At 41.3% G+C, this 17,821-nt stretch overlaps 1 protein-coding gene across 3 annotated transcripts in view; it reads right to left on the bottom strand.

Moving 5' to 3' along the window:
• ATP8A1 (ATPase phospholipid transporting 8A1) overlaps window positions 1–17,821 on the bottom strand; it is a 250,687-nt gene that overhangs the window by 114,463 nt on the left and 118,403 nt on the right. For all 3 annotated transcript variants that reach the window (XM_074951493.1, XM_074951492.1, XM_074951494.1), the window contains 2 exons: window positions 16,960–17,044; window positions 4,903–5,042 (listed from right to left, as the gene is read on the bottom strand). In XM_074951493.1, coding sequence (XP_074807594.1) covers window positions 4,903–5,042; window positions 16,960–17,044 — 225 coding nt within the window. The remainder of the gene's footprint in view (window positions 1–4,902; window positions 5,043–16,959; window positions 17,045–17,821) is intronic.

The raw sequence follows: 17,821 nt of genomic DNA, 5'->3' as shown, positions 1-17,821 counted from the left end.
GAGAAATATAAAACATTGAACTTGCCCACCTGGGGAGGTGGGCGCTGAGACTCGGGACTTCCTGCCTGGGGCAGTGCAAGCCGGTGCTCACGGCTCCAACCTCACAGGTGAGTGCCGAGACTTGCCATGGGCCAGATGAAATTAGACAACAGGCTGGATCTGGCCCACAGGACGTAGGTTCCCCACCCTGGTCTAGGAGGAATCTGAAACCTCCTCTGGCTTTGGGAATTAGAAAGTATCAGGAAAAGAACTCCCTGCCCTGATGAAGATGGAACACTTCTGCTATAGCTCCCACAGAACGTAGAATCTGCACTTCTTCTCTTAGTACAGACTCATGAGTGGTTCCTGAAGAGGGATGGGAAAAGGGAAGGGGGGGGACAGTGAGGAAGTCCAGGGTATATCCCAATTTCACTGTGCTTGGCACTCATTTGGCCAAGGTGATGGACTGCCAGACATGTAGGAGTAGGACAACCTGTCTTGGTAGGCAGGGAAGGCCCAGCTAGATCCAGGTTAGGTGGCATGCTGTCCTCGATATAGAAGAGTCAAATCTGCTGTTTTGAGGCCTGTGGACGCCTGAAGCCTGAGGAAGCGGAAGGCATTTGCCTCCTCTTAGGTTGTGAGCCTGACACAAGAGGTAGTACTGCTGTCTAGGCTGGTTGGAGGATGATATTTTGTCCTTTTCATTATCAGGATGTAGAGGACCAAAGACTTCAGAACTGCTCTCTAGTGCTTTAGGGTGTGCAAAGCCCCATCTGTTTTGGAAGAGAACAAGGCACACACTTGGAAAGGGAAGTCTTCAATCATTTTTTCCACCTCTGTAGGAATTCATGAGGACTGCAACCAAAAGGAATGGTGCATTGTTACAGGTGTCACACTGGCCCTGGCTGCAGAATCCACCACATCTAGGGAAGCCGAACAAGCAGTGAGATGATCTTTAGCCACAACCAACTGGAACTGCTCCCTTGCATCTTCAGGCAGCTTGGTGACAAACTGGGATATGGCTTCCCAATTGGAGAATTCATACTATGACAATAAGATGTGATGATTAGCAAGCTGATATTGTAGAGTTGCTATGGACTAAGTTTTTCTGGCAAAAAGATCAAGCTCTTTCGCATCTTTGTCCTGGAGGAAGCCTAAGTAGTGCCCTGATGACTTCCTGCATTCACCATGGCCACAACTAATGAACTGGGGGTGGGATGTAGATGGACCTGCTGAAATTCCTAGGACAGAACCTGGTATTTCCATTCTGTCCTAGAGAATGGAACTTCTGTTGGCTTGCCCACCAGAGGAATGGAGGATGGGGTCTACCAGATCACTTTGGACAGTTGCAAGACAGCCTTGTTAATAGGCAGGGACACACCTTCCCTGCTTCAGTTGGATGGAGAATGTCCACCTGGATGCCTAGAGAGATTGCCATTCTCCTAAGTAACTCCTGATATTCTTTACAACCAGTGGGTACTGAGAATGCTGCTTCTGGTACCAGGGCCTCACCCAGAGAAGAAGAAAAGGCTTGAAGCAGAGGCAAGGGAAACTGCTCCCTGGGTTAGTCTTGTGGTACCAGTAAGTGCTGTGGTACCGATGGTTGTTGCGAAGCTGGCAATGGTGAATCAACTGCATGGGACTTGGGAGGCTGTTTGGTATTAACTGTCACTGGCCTCTCATAGCACGTGGGGGAAGCATCCTTCCTGGGAGATCTATTTTTATGAGATGATGTAGATTTGGATGTCAGAGGCATACCTCAAGACAACTAATAGGTCCCCAGTGGGGCTGAGATGATACTAGACCCCAGGCTTGATTGGCCTATTCATTCCAATCCCTGGATGGACCCTTCTCTGAGCCCTGGCAATGAGAATGATGACAAGAGCGGTCTCTAAACTCTTGTACCAGGAAACCCGAGAGTCTACTTCAGAGTCCAGTGATGACTCAAAGTACCCAGAGAACCAGGGTGAAACAGTATTGGGAGGGGTTCTCTGTGACCTTGACTGGGACCTATATCTGGACTGTGGTACTGCGGAAGCATGGATGGCTTCCTGGCCACCAGTAATATTCAGCGCTGCAGATCCTGAGCTGGCCCTATGGAAGTGAGGTGGTACTGAGCCTGAGGCAGGTGGTGCCAGCGATAAGTGACCCAGTGCCAACAATCTAGAAGGCTGCATTGGTTCCAGGGACCTCGGCGTAAGTCCCCTGGTACAACGTAGGGTCCAGGGCCCCACTGCACTGGAAAAGCTCCAAAAGGAGGACCAAGTCAAAAGAAAGAATTTAAAATTATAAAAATAGAAGAAAAAAACTCCGAAGAATGTTTTGAGTACCGCTATGCAGATTGAGTAACTGTTCACAGGGAACACCAATGCTCCAATCACTGACAGTAAAAAGGAACTAGAGGAGGGCTGGGGCATCTCTGCCCTTTATACTCTTGCAACAGAAGGAACTCTGAGGTGGGCAGGGCCACTCTTACAGGTTCTGCTAGGGAAAACTCTCCAGCGCTAGTGCATGAGGCATACACACACCTACAGTGCAATGGGCAAATGCAAGCACTTGAACTGAAGGATGGTTGGGACCCTTCTGTACCGTTGGAATCCTCCATGAAGGGGAGGGGCAAGTAGCCCCAATGTTCTGCTTACTAGAAAAATTCTGCAGCTTGATGCCTGGGGCACCATTTCCCACAAGTGGGAATATGCAGAGACCACTGAAAGAAGAACCTTTGTTAGTTCCAATAAGCAAAGACTTAAAAGGTAATTCAGCTGTTCTTTGTAAGATTTTCAGATAATTATGCAGCCCTCAAAAAGGCAAATGGCATTTAAACAAAATAGGCCTGATTTTAAAAGATAATCAGCTGCTGAATCTCCTACTGATTTCAGTGAGACTGTAGGGACACAGCAGTATTGAAAGACGAGCCACATACATTTTTGTGGTAAAAAAGAAAGAAGATTCAGAAGTATGGGAGGATGGTTGGTTGGAGTTTTTATAGGCACTGCCCTACTGAAGAATGAAACTCTGGGCAGAGGAAGGGAATGAGCAAGGACAGTGTACTGGACAATCCTGCTCCTGGCCAGCTCCTTAGCAGCTTTCAGCGTTCTGAATTCTAGGAGTCTAATTTTTAAAAGTTTTAGACTCAAATGTATGTGCAAAATAAGTACCCAATTTGCTTGTACACTTATCACAACTGCACATTCTAATCAGAGGATAGGGTGGTGGAGAATTCATCCAGGAGCTGCTGAGTCAAATTCCATGTTCCTTGTCCATCTCTTTACCTTTGGGAAGGTGGGGGCTGCTGCGTCACACTTTTCTTTTCCTCCTTATCTTCCTCATATTACAGGGAATAGTGGGGAATGAGGGGAAGGGAATCACATGCTTAATCTGGGTCCAAAGTCTGGGACTTGTCCTCCCACTACTGCTTGCCATTGGGTAATGGGAGTGGAGAAGGGTGTTGTAGGGTTGTGTGACTGGCTTTTGTCTGGTGCTGCTGCGGGAGGGGATGATACAGTCTGCTTTCTTGTGAGGAGCAGCCATTGCAAACTGCCTGTTTCATCCTCCCCCTTCCCACCCCTAACTACCCGTGCAATACATGAAGCACTATTTTACTACAATTTCCCCATAAAACCATCAATATTAGTAATATATAATAAAGAAGCACTACCTTCTGGGCACAAAGTACAAGGAGAAACACCTTAACACCACCTTACTTCAACCACTTAGAACAGTTCAACAAAATCCTGAAAGGAATGTCAAAGAGACAAGGTGGGCAAGGCAGTATCTTTTACTGAACCAACTTATGTTGGTGAAAAAGATAAGCTTTCAAGCTACACAGAGCTCTTCTTACCTGAAAAGCTTGTCTCTTTCACCAACATAAGTTGGTCCAATAAAAGATATCACCTCATTATGTCATCTCTTTAATATCCGGGGACCAACACGGCTACAACACCGCAAATAGGAATGTGAAAGACATTTACTATCAAAATGCAATGGGATGCATACTTGCTTTCACCTTCCACTTTTATGTAAAGAAATGCCATGGAGAGTGGGAGAAGTTAATATGGTGTGTGGGGGAAGCATTTTCAAAAGTGCCTCGGGGAGTTGAGCATTTAGTTCCCTTATGTGCAATTAAAAAAAACCCACCTTAGGAGTTCACAGGATAAACTCCCATTGCCTCTACCAGTAGCTGGGTCAGGCCCCTACACAATATTTGACTTTCAATGGGACTTGTGTTCTAAAGTTGATTAGCTGCTTTTGAAAATTCCACCATTAGTGAGAAATGAGCAGGCAAAACTAGCACCTAGGTTTGACTGAAATGTTATATAGTATAAATGGATGGACACCATGTAATTAGCACATAAAAATCTAGAGGCTAGCCTAACTAATTAGAAATAGGCATGCTAAACATATGTATCATGTCTGACAATATGTGATGGTACTAGTAGACCCAGTAAGACAAATTACTGGCAGCTGAGGAAAGACCATACAGTGTGCTACATCACCTCAGAAAGTTACACTATGCCCTGATGTTACAGGGAGAGTATAGAGAAGATAGATAATTATTACTCACAAAAACACAATTATGTTGACCTCTGATATAAATCAAAGGATTAACAAACAGAGGATTAAATATATCAACACAGTATTTGCTTTTATAAATTCTTGAAAATATACAGCTCAAAAAAAACCCCCAAAAAACTTCTTTTTATGGTTAACCTACTTGCCATTTAGTGTATAATAAAGTCTTTAGAATTAGAATTAGTAGAAGTCTTTACTTCATTAGATGATGTTCTGAATTAAACTTTGAAGACTATGGTAATCATACTATATAAATAAAATTAATTTGTCCAAGTCTCACTCCGAAATGATGATTCAAACTTCATGTACTATATGACAAAAACATAACTAAAACCAGACATCTCCACCTACTTTTTCAACTAGTTCATAACTCTCCTCACACTTCAGTGCTCTGTTTTGTACAGCTGTTGAAGCTCGGTGATAGACATCTAGCCACTCTTGATATTGGCTTTCTGCTATCTCAGTAACAGCAAAACAGAGCGTTCTTAAACCTAAAATAGTAAACAGACAGTAAGAATAGCAATTCATAGTTAGAAATTACTTCATTTCTGTAAAAGCGGCAAAGAGTCCTGTGGCACCTTATAGACTAACAGACGTATTGAAGCATAAGCTTTCGTGGGTGAATGCCCACTTTGTCGGATGCATGCGTAGTGTAGATTCATTTCTGTGTAGTGCTAACAATACGTAGTTAACAAGCTAAATTTACTATGAATAAACAGATAAAAGAAAAAAACTCACTGGTGCATGTCACAAAAGCCCCTTGCTTCAAGAATACAAGACAAGACAATATATTAAGGGTTTATCTACACTGGGAATATTTGTACCAGCATACCTACATCAATATAGTGAAATGGGAAAAAATCCCTGATGCTAACCTACTGCACCAATGCAAACCAGTCTTGAACTACTTCAACTTATCTTATTACTTGGTAAAGTCATAGTGGTGCCATTCGATATTATACTTGTGCAGCACATCTATACGAGAGGCTGTCAATGTCATAGTACAAAAAATTCCTGTATAGAAAGAGATACGAAGAATAAAACAGCCAGCATGCTTCCTTTTACTGTCACGTCTTTGTGCCCAAGCCATCCCATGGATTTTTGGTTGCCAAACACTGCTCTTCCATTTGTGAACATAGTTGTCATTCACCACATTAATACTTTAAATTAGCAGGCAATAAAATAGATATTTCTAGATAAAAAGTATAAATCTTTATTTTATAATTGGACATACATATGTCAAGACAAAATCAGAACTATTTTTTTAAAATTAACTATTTAATTTTCAAGTTATGAATATGTCCCACCGCAGGCAATGAAATGAAGAATTAATATTTTCAGAGTAATAAATTGCAAATGATCTCATGCTCACAATCTGTAAATTATGGAAATAAAACTTTCAAAAACAATATTAATATTAAGCATTATTTTAATCAATCTCAATTTAACTTGTGTGAAGAAAAGCTGATTTTCTGATTTATATATAAAAAAATACCTGTTACCGTTTTTAATTGTAACATTTACAGATTTTTTTTTAAAACCTACAATATTAGGCTCAAATGTTTCACAATGTCAACTTGCCTGAAATGCATATACAAAACGTACAACATGTACACAAGATGGGTTTGCATAAGCATTCATGCACAACTGTCTGACTTGCACATATGCACTGGGGCTCATATGTATACAAGCGTACAAGAAATTTTTAAAATGTAAATCCTAATGTTATTAAAAAAAATTTCAGTGTGTACCAGAAAAAGTGTTCTCCACTCACAAAATCACAACTAATGGCTAAGCAGAAAATCTGAGCAAATGGGTTTTCTTATCTGTAATTTTTGTTCTCTGTATGAGTTTGTGTGTGTCTGTTTATATTCCTAGACCAAAACAATTTAAAATAGAGTTAAGATTGAGAGTAATGAATCAGTAATTTAGTGTAAAATATATTACTGAAATGTAATTATCTTAAAACCCAGGAAGAGTTAAGGTTAAACTCAAATCTAAATGTGTTAAGTTATGGAAATGCACAGTGAGGGTATCCAAACAATCTTAACCCTGCCTTGTCACAGATTCTTCCAACTTCCCATAAAGTCAAAACTGAGCAAACTCTTGCATACAGGCTACATTTGAAGATTTTTTTAAAATTAATTTATTATTATTAATTGGTCATTATTTGCCATTACTCTTCATAATTAAAAGTTTCTCCTTGAGCAGAAAACTTAATTCTGTCCTCAAGAGACACCATGCAAAACCCCTTAAGATTGTGAGTAAGGTATTTTAGTTTGTGTGGACCCACATTAGCTTAAACTGATTTTAAAGGACACAGGGAATAATTAAGGTTGTTCGTTGGAGTGCCTTTTTGTTAATTTCCTGTCTTAAGATGTTTAGATTTCTGGAGAATGACACTGACAGGACTCAACAATTTCACTGCTACCCACAGGCTCTGAACAGTAGTACTGAAACTGAATAAAGTCTTCTTAATTTCACTCTGCTGCTACTGTTTGGCAAACACTGGAACTTTCTGTCTTCATGCTCAGGAAGATGTAAGTGCATCCATTTGCACTCATATCATATTTGGAAGGTGATCTTTCCACCTGTTAGAGTTTCAAATCCAGAACCATAGAATCATAGAATATCAGGGTTGGAAGGGGCCTCAGGAGGTCATCTAGTCCAACCCCCTGCTCAAAGCAGGAGCAATCACCAACTAAATCATCCCAGCCAGGGCTTTGTCAAGCCTGACCTTAAGGAAGGAGATTCCACCACCTCCCAAGGTAATGCATTCCAGTGCTTCACCACCCTCCTAATGAAAAAGTTTTTCCTAATATCCAACCTAAACCTCCCCCACTGCAACTTGAGGCCATTACTCCTTGTTCTGTCATCTGCTACCACTGAGAACAGTCTAGATCCATCCTCTTTGGTACCCCCTTTCAGGTAGTTGAAAGCAGCTATCAAATCCCCCCCTCATTCTTCTCTTCCGCAGACTAAACAATCCTAGTTCCCTCAGCCTCTCCTCATAAGTCATGCGTTCTGGTCCCTAATCATTTTTGTTGCCCTCCGCTGGACGCTTTCCAATTTTTCCACATCCTTCTTGCAGTGTGGGGCCAAAAACTGGACATAGCAGTCCAGATGAGGCCTCACCAATGTCAAATAGAGGGGAACGATCACGTCCCTTGATGTGCTGGCAATGCCCCTACTTATACAGCCCAAAATGCCGTTAGCCTTCTTGGCAACAAAGGCACACTGTTGACTCATATCCAGCTTCTCGTCCACTGTAACCCCTAAGTCCTTTTCTGCAGAACTGCTGCCTAGCCATTCGGTCCCTAATCTGTAGCGGTGCATGGGATTCTTCCGTCCTAAGTGCAGGATTCTGAATTTGTCCTTGTTGAACCTCATCAGATTTCTTTTGGCCCAATCCTCTAATTTGTCTAGGTCCGTCTGTATCCTATCCCTACCCTCCAGTGTATCTACTACTCCTCCCAGTTTAATGTTATCTACAAACTTGCTGAGGGTGCAGTCCAGATCATTCATGAAGTTATTGAACAAAACTAGCCCGAGGACTGACCCTTGGGGCACTCTGCTTGATACCGGCTGCCAACTAGACATGGAGCCATTGATCGCTACCCACTGAGCCCGACAATCTCGCCAGCTTTCTATCCACCTTATAGTCCATTCATCCAGCCCATACTACTTTAACTTGCTGGCAAGAATACTGTGGGAGACCGTAACAAAAGCTTTGCTAAAGTCAAGGAATAACCACTCAAACACCTTCAGACTTCTTGAGACCTAAAGAGCTCCAACAGGCTCCGAGAACATCTTTTGTGTATAAACTGGTTCTAGTGTTTGGACATGAAAATGGTAATCTATAGCAATAGGCATCTCTGCTCTTTTTTATGGATTTTGGGAATTTTTGAATGCACAAAGTGATCTGCTGGTGTTATTTCCAGTTTGTATGCAGACTCTGTCTTTATGCACTATCCCTACCTCGCCTCAGTCGTAGGCTCCTGCCAGTCACCCGCTAGCCCCCGGGCCCTGGGGCAGACTGCAGTATTAGCCACTCATCACAGACAAGGTTGGGATTGGACCTGCTGCCTCTGCCTATCCGTGGCTGCCCCTGCAACCCTAATAGACCTTCCCAGGCCTGCAGCCTGGGGCTTTCCTAGGCCAGAGCTCCCTTGGCCTTTTCCCAGCCCTGCTCTGAACTAGGTCCTCTATTCCAGTCCCTGCAGCCAGGTCCCTCCCTCTCAAAGCTAGAGAGAGAGTGCTCTTCTGCTCCTGGCTTCCCTGGCTTTTATAAGGCCCGCTGGGTCTGTTTGGGGCATGGCCCCCAGCTGCAGCTGCTCTGCTAATCAGCCCAGCTCTTCCCCTGCCCCAGCCCTCTCCCAGGGCTATCTTAAACCCCTCTGGGCCCCAGTGGGTGTCCACTCCGCTACACTTACCAATATAGGTCTAAGCATCCCTGCGTTTAGCCCATTTGTAAGTATCTTGATCAAATGTTTATAAATATTTTGTTATTGTTTGGATGTAGTAAATTGCTTATTATTTCAGCTTTTTTGGCATGTGTAGAACAATTGTATAAGCCTTTGGATTTAATTAAGATTTTATGGTTAAATTAGTGTTTGGCGGTTACCCATATTAATAATTTCAAATAATTCCAACAATCATCTTTTACAGCCATTCTGGCCTGGATTTCTTGTACCGAGGAGTGATGGGTCTCTGGAGAATTGTGATAAATTCTTGTCCCCATCCTGACTTGTCTTCTTATTCAATATCAGCAGTAACAGGGACTTTTTCTCCTCACTCATCAATAAGGAGCTAAAGGGAACTAAAGGAGTAGATACCGATCTACCCAAAACATGGGAGTTTTAAAAAGGTAAAATGTATACATTTAAATTTTCAAAAAATAGTTATTCAAGGGTTAAAATCCATTGCTGATGTAATAACCTGGTATATGGATTTGTGTACAGGCCCAAAGTCCAGAGTTTGGTCAAGAGGTCAGAGGCCTAGCAAAAACTAAGAGAAAGCGGAATAACCAAAGATAACCTTGCTTTTGCTAAGATATGCCTGGTCAGTAAAATGCCAGATGTTGGGGGCAATAATTGTGTCTTATTCAAAGTTTCAACTAGAACAAAGAAGCCCTGTTTCTGTTGTTAGTTTCTTCTGTAGGGAAATGTTCTTCCCACACATCCAACCTTGAGTTTATGAAAGGTTAAAGCATGTCAGTATAAGATATGGCCTCCTCCCACCCCCCTTTCCCAGGGACCAATGCCTGCCTTAAAAACACAAATGAACAACTTGAAAGACAATCTTTATTGCCATATACTTTTACTGTTTCTTTGCTTTTACCCCTAGATATGTACCTGTTAGACAATCAAAGGAGCTACTTCACTCCTATGGACCCCAAATCAGAATTCAACATATATATTTTATACTAATACATTAATTAAAGTACTAATTAAATATTAATTTGTTAATTTAAGACCATGGGCGGAGACATTATGTAACCTTTGACCATTGGCTACTGTGCTATCATGTCTTGCTGCTAGACCTATCCAGGGTTGTCGGACTGCCTACCCTGTCACTTTTCCCCACCCATGGAAAATCCATATATTCCATTGTAATCAATTGATTGACAGTGTCTCTGAGCCTAATAAGCGAGGTGACACTCCATCAGCGCTGTACGTAATAAACTCCTGTGCTTGACCTCTACACAGTGTGGATTTATGTCCTTCAGTTATGTTTCCTCTGGCCTTTCCTAACAGCAAAAAGGATCATATTACTCCTCTAATGTTCCCTAGCCCTTTTTTTGCCAACCCCCAAATAGTACATGCAAGCTTTAAACGTGAACTGACATTTATATCCAAAAGCTCAGTTATCCAAAGATTCAATATGTCCTCCAAGATGTAGAGCTCTGGTCTTGCAGACCTTCGATAAGTCCTATGGAATTTAAGAGCTTGCAGGATCAGAGTTAATGTACAACCCAATCCTAAACTACAAAAGCAAAGAGTTTTGCATAAGCTGCTGGCTTTCCATAATCATGGAAGCTGCTTCAGCAAGTTTTGATGGTTAAAATTCAGGGTTGAAGAATCCTAAGAACAAACTTTAAGAGATTGATGGGGCAGCTCCCAATTATCCAAACGTTTTGAATGTTCATTGAGACATTTGGCTATTTGGTGTGGTACTTAATGATTATGAAAACATACTATGAAATATATAGGATGTGCAAACATGGCTCAGTTAGTATAGTGGAGAAAACATAACTTTTGAAATTTTCTGACATACAAATGCTTGGTTTTGTACCTCTAACATAGAACACCACTATATTTTGGCATTTTAATTTGCACCTAAATTACATTCTAGAGAGCTTAATGTCATCTACTTAAATAATCAAGAAGCTTCATAAATAAAATAAACAAAGCTGTATTGAGGCTTATAAACTAACATGGCAATAGAAATTTTGAATCGGCACAGTAAGAATTAATATAAAGGAAGAAGCTGGGTGGGGAACAACAGCGTATACCTCTTATGTACAAGGCACACTAATTAATTTAACTATCTTCAGAATAAGAACGGTGTTTAACATTCCTCTAGATTTCTTGGCAATTTGACAGCATTAGGAATGCTAAGCTTTGATGCAAGACTGTAGTGGCCTCTGACATTAGGTGGTATCTTGCTCTCTCCTGTTCTCTGCCTGTGACACACAATATTTAGTTTCCTGGGGACTGAAAGTTTTGGTCTAACTGAAGTTTTTGGGCTTATCATAGGGGTACTTGGGAGAAATATAATGGCATGTGGTATACAGAGGACACACTACATGATCTGGTAGCCCCTTTAGGCCCTATAGCTCTATGAAACTGTGTGTGGTCATCCTACACTGATGTAAGAAGGGTTTGAATGAGCTCTCCTCTGACATCTAGTGATGAACTGGGGGAAAAGACCTCAGAAGCAGGCTGTATTTTCATAGACACATTCTCTACAACCTGCCTCAGAAAAGTCCTCCGTATCTTTTGGCCCAGAACAATCTCAAACCAAGATCTATTGATACAGTGCATCCAAGAGGATATGAGCACCATCATTGCCAGGAGGTGTTGGAGATGGATTGGCTATGTGCTTCAGATGGAAACTGATTCCATCACCAGAGTAGCAATAAGATGGAAACCTGAAGGCAAGCGAAAACGAGGCTGCCCGAAAGCAACATGGCAAAGAGCTGTGGAAGCCGAGCTGAAAAACGTGGGGCACAGCTGGGGAAATATTGAAAGCCTTGCCTGAAACAGACAGGAGTGGAGGAATTTTGTCGCTGCCCTAAACGCCAGAAGCATAATGGGAACATGATGATGACCTACTCTTTGTAGGTCACAGACCAGTTTTACCAAAGTGATCACTTTTGGATGTCTTGAGTTAAAATTTTAGTACTGAATGCAGGGGAAATGAAATGTTGTTTTCCTTATTGTATGAGTAAAGGGCAGCAGAACTGTACTTAGCACCCCTCGATTGAGAGGGTCACCCTAACTTTAACCCTGTTCGCTAAGCAGGGGTCAGTGGTGGAAAAGCCAAGTGAAAGGCAGAAGGAATGGGGAGAGGTGTTCCTGGTAGTGTGGACTCTGTTTAAGGAGTCCTAGATACCATTTGGCCATTGCCTCTCCTGTGTTTAAAGGCAGAGTTGATCAGACAGTCCTTGTTTCTGCTCAGTCATTGCTATTGTTGAAATCACTGATGAGCCGGTCTAGAGGCTGAGCCTTAGACCTGATGTGTGAAAGACAATGCAGGGGTTGCAGTAGCAGTGAGGTTCTCTGCTACCCACTGAAATCACTAAAAGCTGAAATCACTAAGAATGGGGCTAAGTGCTGGAACCTTAAAACATGACATTCCAGGAGCGGCAAGCAGCAGCCATGAGTAGAGGCAAAGGTGGCAGCAAGCAGTGATAACAGCTGCAGCAGCACTGAGCAGCAGCATTGGTTGACTCCTCCTCCCCCCTTTTTGGGGTGGGAAGTGAACCCATGTGAACACACCCCTGAATTCTGGGACTTAGCTAACTTTGGACAACCATCTATGAATGGCATGCAGAAGACGGAAAGGGGAGTGATGTGTTAAGGGAACATTAGTCTGTCAGACTTCCACACCGCAGGTGGGAAACTGAGGCAAAGGACACGGCTCATCGTACTGTGGGGTGGGTGTTTACTTGTAGTTTGCACACTTTTGAATTGTTGTTGTGGTATTTTCCCAAATTAATGCTGAGTTCCCTCTTCCTTTTAATAAAAGTTTTCTTTTTTTATACACAGACTGTGTGTGTGAGTGGGAAAGTATTGCCTCTCAGAGGTGCCCAGGGATGGTGTTTAGTTTTTCCAGATTATTGGGTGGGGGCTCAAGCCAGATCTGTTCTGTAATGTTAAGTGGAAACCCTAGATATTGAACCTGGGCTTTGTTACTGTCAGTACAACCTGGCAGAATTATTACACTAAGAAATGGACTGAGTTTTTCTCATAAGAAGAGTCCTATGAGATGGGTCCAGAAAAATGAATGGGAGAGAAAAAGGTGGCAAGGATTGTATAACTTGGATATTAAAATCTTTCTAAATATTTTTTCACAATCCACCAATCAGATGAAGTGGAAAAACAGCAATGAGTGCATGTGGAATATCTACAGAGCTAGTATTTTCCAAGGAATTTGCTGGTCTCCAGAATCTAAACTTTAATTTTTAAAAATAAACTTACTTGCATACTGACCGCAAAGAATCTTAACAAAAAATTGAGACTCTTATTGAGTCTGCTTCTTGACAGATTGGAACAAGACCAAAGAGAATTATACAGTTCTTCCATTCACCTACATGGGTATTAACAATGAAATGTATTAAATGCTTAAATGTAAATGCCAGCAATGCTAACCACTTCATTTTGAACAACGTAGCAAATACGTGTAGCAAATGCCAAGGACATACTGTATTGCCACATGAATGGAAACATTAAAGAAATGGTGTAATGTCATTGGCAGGATTTAAATTTGGTGCAATAATAAATACTGAATTCTTCTTTAATGTATTACAGAATGGACAACGCTTTTTTTTAAAAAACAAGTGAATTCAGTGCTTGTGAGGTCACTGATTGACTGTTCTTGAGAAAAAGACATGAGGGGTGGAAGAGCAGTAGTACACACTTCCCTACAAGGACATGGAAGTACACTATGTCTAGAGGAGGCACAAAATTTAGTTTTCATGTCAGCTCAATCCCCAACCTCTCTGCTGAGATTGCCAATTGTGCTGGTGATCTGGAGGAGGACAATTATCCACTAAGATCTGGATTGAGACCTTAGATTCATTTCATATGGATTATCAGATAATAAACACTTTTCAGCCACTATCTAGATAGCCTTGATTCAAACCAGTTATCCTATATGGGGAAGGCTAAGCTTCACACCGTGTTACATTTCAGCTGTCCTGTCCAGTACATTTTTTTTTGAAGTTTCTAAGCAACCCAGACACCGAGATCCAAGCAATCAAAGATTTACTCATCAGGAGCATTAGGCTGCTGCACTACCAGCTATCTGACAAGTTTTTGTTTATTTCCATAGCCTATTTGTATTTTAGGGTTCCTTCTTAGTATGATACTCTGAATATGATACTTTGGGCAATATATATATATATATTTAAAGCTACCCAAACACTCCTGATGCAAATCATAATGTGAAGAACACACACAGGGAACAGACCTGAGGCTAGCTTTTGTTTTCACTTAGGCCATCATACAGTGATCGTATCACCACACCAACCAAAGGGGTCAATTGCTTGATGATACAAACAGGGGAAAGAGCAGTAGAACTCTCTAAAGTAATGGAATAGAAATAGGCTTTCTTGGTGTAAGAGGTCTCAAAAGATTTGGTCAGGTCATAACTCTCTACTTACTAAAGGTAAGTGCCTCAATTTAGGATTTAAGAACGTCCTTGCCTCCAAGGGAAGGTCTAATGGATTCCCTTGGACATCAGGGAACACACAATCAAAACAAAAAAATCAAGGGCTTTTCACACGTATTTGTTTCTGTTGGTTCTTTAATTTTATTTATAAGGGTTTGTGCTGTAGTTTTACTGCACAGAGCTTAGATGTACTATGATAATTATTCTATAAATGGGGTAGGCAGATAAGTAAAACTGATAAGTTCCTGGACAGTAAGAAATTTGTCTTTGAAAGAGTGGATGCTGACCAGGGTGATTTTGACAACATGTGCACGTTACAAGGTGTTATAAGGCTCAGGAGTCATGGAGAGGAAGACTGGGAAACTTTCACGGAGCAAGGACCACTGTTATCCCAGCTGGTTTTTTCTATGTGGAATGCATGAGTGTTTCTGGGCAATCTTAAAATCTATCACTCAATAGGATTAAGTGTGCTCACAGATTTTAAAAACTTGCACTCATGCACTCCACACAGAGAAAAGGAGGGAAAAAAAGGGTAAAAGTGAGAAAGTGGACGGGAAAGGAAGAGCGAGAGAAAGAGAGAGAAGACTTGCAAGACTGGGGTTCAAGTCCTTTTTCTGCTGCAGACTTCCTATGGAACCTTGGGAAAGTACTTAGCCTTTCTGTGTCTCACTTCTCTATCTGTAAAATGGGGATAAGAGTACTTCTTTGCCTCACAGGGATATTGTAAGGATAAAGATATTGCCACCTACTGTGGCAATGGGGGTCATATAAGTACCCAAGATATACAGAATTATTTTCCCCCCTCACTGGGAGGAACTGCCCAGAGAGAGGATGGAGAAGAGCATCCTATGTGGAGAGCCCAGCTTGAGTGGTTAATACCAGCAGAAACCTGGCTGGAGTGACAGTGCTCCCTATCAGGCCAGCAACTATACTAACCAAGTCCATCCCTACCCCCGTGGCCTAACGGTGCAGTTGTGGAATGGGGGAAGAGCAGCCTGGAGCCATTTCTCCCATCTGGGACCAAAGCAGGGAAAAAGGGCTCTGGACTTCCTCAGGAACAACAGAGGTTAATTTATATTTCCTACCATACAACCAGAAAATCCTGCAATCTGTTCTGCAAAAGGCGCTAACAATAGATTGCTTATGCTTCACTTTCAGTATTACAGCACCCAGGGGGGCAGAATCATTATAACCCCATGGATAATTATAAATATTGATAATTTAATTAGGTTTTTATTTGTTGCATGAACAATTAGTAAAATAAATCTCTTAAAATTTTCTAAAAGAACTTAGAAACAAATTTTATTAAAGTTATATCAAAATGAAAGAACATCTGCAGTTGAGTTTCCTGTAATAACCTTAATTTTGCTCCTTATCCATCCATCTTTTCCTATTGCCTGGATGAATTAGAATACTATGGTCCTTTATTGTATGATGTTATAACCCATGACCAACTTGCTTTCCTCTATCAGGCACAGAAAGACTTCAGAGCAGTATGTGGGAAGCACTGTGGCCCACTGGATTGGGACTCAGGAGATCTAGGTTCTATTCCTGGCTCTTCTAGGGGCCTGCTGGGTGACCTTCAGAAAGTCATTTTACTTCTATGCCTCAGTTTCCCCTTCTGTAAAATAGCGGTAATGATACTTACCTCCTTTGTAAAGTGCTTTTAAGATCTACTGATGAAAAGTGCTATCTAAGAGCAAAGTACTATTGCAAGGGTGTATACGATATCAGTATTTTCTATTGCAGAGGTTTTTTTCCTGCCTGCATCGAAAGTGTGGTGTTTTCTAGTGACTTTTAATTTTGTTTAAAGTGTCCATTGTTTGATGAGGATAGGTACCTATTGTCTTTATAGACAGCCTTTTCAAGCCACTTATAGATTCTTATTTGTGAACCCAAATGTGGAATCTATATCCCTTCAATGGCCACTGAATAGTGGTTAGAGAGATGATTCTCCTAGACCACTGGGGATACAGAGACATGGCAATTGAGGTGGGTATGGGAGGAATCCCTGGTGTTATCAGTAATGGATTCACTCCTGTAATGTAAAGCAGCCTTAAAGCAAACTTAGCTGCAAGGGGTGGATGGATGGCCTCTCTGCGCAAGGTCATCACAGTGTCAACATTGATTCCTGAACCATCCTCATCCCACTCCCTCCAACCTTCTTCCTCTCCTTCCCAAAAGTTAGAGGTTGGGAGAGATCAAAATTAAAGGTTGCAAAAGAGTCTGCATTCTAATTTCATGGAATCACTGCTGTGTCTCCATAATACATTTCAACTGCACAACTGATTTTTAAAAGCCTCTACTTCGGCTGATTCTACCTGTTTTATCTGTCTAGATTTGTGAACATAGTCTCTTCAGGAAAGGGACCATCTTTTTCAGAGGCTACAGGAGTTTAATAAACATACATATAATAAATTATAATCATATAATAAAAGCTGAAATTTATAGTACCTATGAGAATTGAGAGGTTTTATTTCATATTGTTTTATATCAAGCACTATTACTCACCTTCTGTAGCAAACTGCTCTAAATGTTTTAAAGTAATTTCCTTGTATTTTGAACTCTCGGCCAGACGGTCATAAATTACTGTATCCTACAATGCAAACAGAACAAAGGTACAATAAAGCAAAGCAAGCAGGTTTCACTGATGTGGCAACAATAACAGAAATTCTGGAAAATAGGCAGAAAAAATATGTAACACTATATCAAAGTATTTCAGAGCCAAGCAACACAAATAGAAGTATATTTCTGTTCTGGAGGGGAGAAAAGAGGAGGACTTTCTGAGCCCTCAGGGTCTGTAGATCTCTACACCTTCTCCTAACCTGGAATTATTTTGGGGTTTTCTGTATTTTTATTTCTCCTCACCTTTCATACATACTTTTCTCCCCTTACTCTACCCTTCATGTTCCTTTGCTCTCCCTCTACCCCAAATTTAAGTACAGAGTGAAACCGATGTTTAGTAGCTTTCATTCTCACTTCTACTTGGCCAACAAAAAAGCTGTGCACAGAGTTACACAGTAACATTATTTCATTAATTTTCATTTGGAAGGATAAGGAATGTTGAATATCATCAATCCTATATTCAATTTTTATAAACATTGAAGAACTGGTTTTAAAACTGATTTCAGATTATAGATCAGTAATTCCTTTGATGAATCACTTTAGGCACATGGTGTACAAACTGCACCATTCTAGGCCCTGGTCTACACTAGGACTTTAGGTCGAATTTAGCAGCATTAAATCGATGTAAACCTGCACCCGTCCATACGATGAAGCCCTTTATTTCGACTTAAAGGGCTCTTAAAATCGATTTCCTTACTCCACCCCTGACAAGTGGATTAGCGCTTAAATCGGCCTTGCCGGGTCGAAT

The sequence above is a fragment of the Natator depressus genome, chromosome 4, assembly GCF_965152275.1.
Source record: "Natator depressus isolate rNatDep1 chromosome 4, rNatDep2.hap1, whole genome shotgun sequence".
NCBI classification, from domain to species: domain Eukaryota; kingdom Metazoa; phylum Chordata; order Testudines; family Cheloniidae; genus Natator; species Natator depressus.
Note: the sequence above shows the minus strand (reverse complement) of the source record. Positions and strands in the feature narration are given on the sequence as shown.